This window comes from Lonchura striata, chromosome 14 (genome assembly GCF_050655825.1).
Source record: "Lonchura striata isolate lonStrDom1 chromosome 14, ASM5065582v1, whole genome shotgun sequence".
NCBI lineage: Eukaryota > Metazoa > Chordata > Aves > Passeriformes > Estrildidae > Lonchura > Lonchura striata.
The window spans coordinates 16,683,365-16,686,630 of NC_140716.1; the positions used below are offsets into that span (position 1 = coordinate 16,683,365).

Below are 3,266 nucleotides of genomic sequence, written 5' to 3' on the forward strand. Positions count from 1 at the left end.
TCACTGTGGTCAGATTCGGAGACACTTCCTCTCCTAGTGCTATTTTTAGATCCCAGTTGTGCAGAACAGAGGACTAGACTGTTCTGCTCATCCCATCTGACTCACACCTCCCTCCCATCTCCCTTGTTCTTGCCTTGTGTTCAATAGTACCTCAATCATGGTACGGACAGGAACGCAACAGCTCAGCTCAGTGCCCAGCAGTGGAGACTAGGAATCAGACAAACTACCTTCCAGCCACTGCCATGGGAAGGCTCACAGCCTCAAACTGTGTCTTTACTACTGATTCTCCCTCTCCTGGATTCTTCCATTCCTTCTGAAGCCAGAGAACTAGATCTGACACATGGTCTGCAGTGCTCCTGCCACAACAAGGCAGGCTCAGGTCCTTGTCACAGGGCCAGCTTGTAACTCACAAGAAAAGCCTTCCTTCATATCCCATAGCATCTTAACCCTTCAGGAGCCTCTGGTGAGGAACCCTATCGAAACACAGTTAGCCAATGTCAATCTGTGTGGTCCTGCTTGATGACAGCCATTTCCTGATGGCTGGGGCCGCATGTTCCCAGCTTCATCCAGGCCACACACTCTGGGTGGAGCAGAGTCCAGTTTGTGCTCTCCCTCAGAAATCCCTTCAGGCTATTTGTGATTTCAGGATGGTGCAGTAAATAGAACACCACCTCCTGACTACCTGCAGACACAGGAACTAAACAGTTATTTCTGCAGAAAATTGATGCATAGAGCTGAACAGCTCTTGTGCTCCTTCCCTCCATGCCCAGACCAGACCCTACAACAGCCTTTGACACAGCGGCAGCATCCGCAGCTACTGCAAGAGAAGATGAGCTACCATGAACTGTGCTCAGGAGCTGCATGTTTTAATGTTCACAACATGCTGCCCTGGAACAGGGGTAATTTACAATTGGCTTCAAATGGTGAGAGCCAATCCCACCTCCTTTGCATCAACAGAACTAAAATAATTTCCCCATCTTTGGGAGTAAGAGACAGATAATTTTGGATTATCTTAGTATTGAAGTCATGTTCCTCGCTTCTTCTTCACTGCCTTCTGCAGTGTTCAGAGAACCAGATGCTGTGACTGAGCTAATGGCTCTCCATTTGGCTGTCATGATGTCCAGACATTGAAAAAAAAAAAAAGGGTTTTCTTAGAACTGTGCTGCAGAATTAAGAAAACATTTATTTCCATTTGCAGATACATTTTTTTCAGAGCTCCGTGAAATACTGTGATATTCAATCATTTTTCTGTGATTCATTCAGGACCCAAGTTATATTAAAAATGTTATGCTCCAAAGAACTGCAGCTGGCTGACTGAAGCTGTGTATTTAAAGACTATCCAAGAACCAAGAAGACCCCTCTGCTTACTGAAACCAAAGTTATGGAAGAAGAGTGTGACTACATCTGCATCTTCCCTTTCAGATGAGGTGACTATACACGGTTGAGGAGAAATCTGGAGACATCCTAGCACAATGAGCACAGAGGGGCTCTGTAAGACCCTTTGTGCACTGAGCTGTTAAGAGGCAGTGAGAGTACATGGGCTGCTTAGGACACTAAGAAGTCTCTATACCAGTGTCAGTAGCTTTTTTCTTTTTCCACTCTTGGGGAGAGGCCAGGACTTTCTCCACATCAATAATTGGCTCTTCCATGACTGGTCTTCCCTCCTTCTGCCACTGTGCAAGGATTATGGCTCGGAGTAGTGGTGGGTATGGCAGGAACCGAACAGTCACCTCAGGCACTGGGGTGAATTTCTTGAAGGCTTCCTCCTCGTGTTTGGGCACCATACGCCAGTCATGGTACATGGCTTTGTCAATCTCCCTTACTTCCTGTTCAGTTTTGCCTGGGAAAAGACGATGAACACCAGTGGGTAACACCATCACTATAAACTGCCTTCAGACACAGCAAGTGTTGACTCTTTGGCACCAAAAATGCTACAAAAGGCAAGAGTTTTCAAACAGAGTTTTCAAACGGCTGAACACATTATTCCCTGCTATAACTACAGGATCTCACTATAGTCGTTGAGAATCGAAATAGAAATAGAAACAGGTTTCAGTTACGTGGGTGACTCCCTCTCTTAAAGTTTTGCTTTGTCTCTCTCAAATTCCATTTCCATGGGTAAGGAAAAAGAATAATTTCTCCCTACACCGATGAAAGCTTCCTGGGAAACTAAGTGTTAAAAGTGCTCAACAACTTAAAAACCTTTGAATGAGTATATTTCAGTAATTCCAGTAAGGGAAAATTGTATACATAATATAAAGTAACTCTAAAAAGGAAAATTTACTCATACAACTCCAATCATCAATTTATAATTCCAGTAACACAACTTACTTGCCATTGCACTTTTTCCTTTTTAGAAACGATTTAAATTGGAATATCCTCATGCTCATACTGTGTATTGCTTTGAAAGTCTCAGAACAGTCTATTAGCTCATCTAATATGCTTTTAGTGCTGCTGTTCATCAAGGTCATACTGCACTGGCTCTCCCACAGCATTCCTTGGAAAGACATTCTGAAGGGGCTAGATTTCTAGCCTTTAAAACGCAAGGAATTTCTTCTCCCATTAGAAGATCTGAGAAAAACAAATTTCCCAGTCAGGGAGCCAGCCCTGTTTCCCTGCCACTCTCACACGCACCCGTGCTCTCTAGCTCTGCCCCTATGTGTGGGACAACGAGCTGGTTTTACCTTTGAAGGTCAGGTAGCCCCAGGCTCTTCCATGGTCCATGTTCTGCAAAGAAAAGAAAAGAGAAACCTGTTGAGGGTGGGTCGCGGCGGGGTGGAAGGCGGGATCTCCGCAGGGCGCGGCGGGGCGACGGGCGGGACGGGGCAGGTACCTCGGCCATGTAGTCCACCTTCACCTTGGTGATGACCCAGTAGCAAGGTTCGTGGTGCGCCCACAGCCAGGACTTACGGGTGACGGTGCGGCCCACGCCGAAGCGCGGCAGGCGGCAGAGCAGCGCCAACAGTCGGTTCTCGTTCCGCACGTCCTCCCAGGCCCGCACGGGCAGCCGTTTCTGCGTTAGCGGCCGGTGCATGGTCTCGTAGTCCACGGCGAAGCGCTGAGAGTCCCGCGGCCGATCCTTCAGCTCCCGGTACTCGCGGATCTTCTTGGCTATGGCGGCGATGGGCCGATGCAGCTTCTTGCGGGCCATGGCGATGGCCGAGGGCGCAGAGGGAGCAGAACCGAGCGCCGCACTTGGATCCACTGCTCCCGCCTCTCCCGGAAGCCGTGCCGGCCCCCGCGGAAGTCTCCCCGCCCGTCGCCAGGGA

The 3,266-nt window shown here is 48.4% G+C and overlaps 1 protein-coding gene across 1 annotated transcript; it reads right to left on the reverse strand.

Moving 5' to 3' along the window:
• Window positions 1-1,163: 1,163 nt before the first annotated feature.
• On the reverse strand, window positions 1,164-3,216 carry MRPS34 (mitochondrial ribosomal protein S34). Its single transcript, XM_021529598.3, has 3 exons — window positions 2,831-3,216; window positions 2,682-2,724; window positions 1,164-1,840 (listed from the first exon to the last, which is right to left on the reverse strand). The coding sequence occupies exons 1-3, from the start codon at window positions 3,146-3,148 to the stop codon at window positions 1,554-1,556; spliced, it is 648 nt and encodes a 215-aa protein (XP_021385273.1). The 5' UTR covers window positions 3,149-3,216; the 3' UTR covers window positions 1,164-1,553.
• Window positions 3,217-3,266: the final 50 nt, after the last annotated feature.

Excerpts from the sequence above, each read along its gene's own strand:
- MRPS34 (XM_021529598.3), bottom strand. The coding sequence starts at position 3,148 with ATGGCCCGCAAGAAGCTGCATCGGCCCATCGCCGCCATAGCCAAGAAG. Across the intron at positions 2,725-2,830 it reads AGGTGGACTACATGGCCGAG|AACATGGACCATGGAAGAGC; the intron begins GTACCTGCCCCG and ends TTTTCTTTGCAG. Across the intron at positions 1,841-2,681 it reads GGGCTACCTGACCTTCAAAG|GCAAAACTGAACAGGAAGTA; the intron begins GTAAAACCAGCT and ends GTCTTTTCCCAG.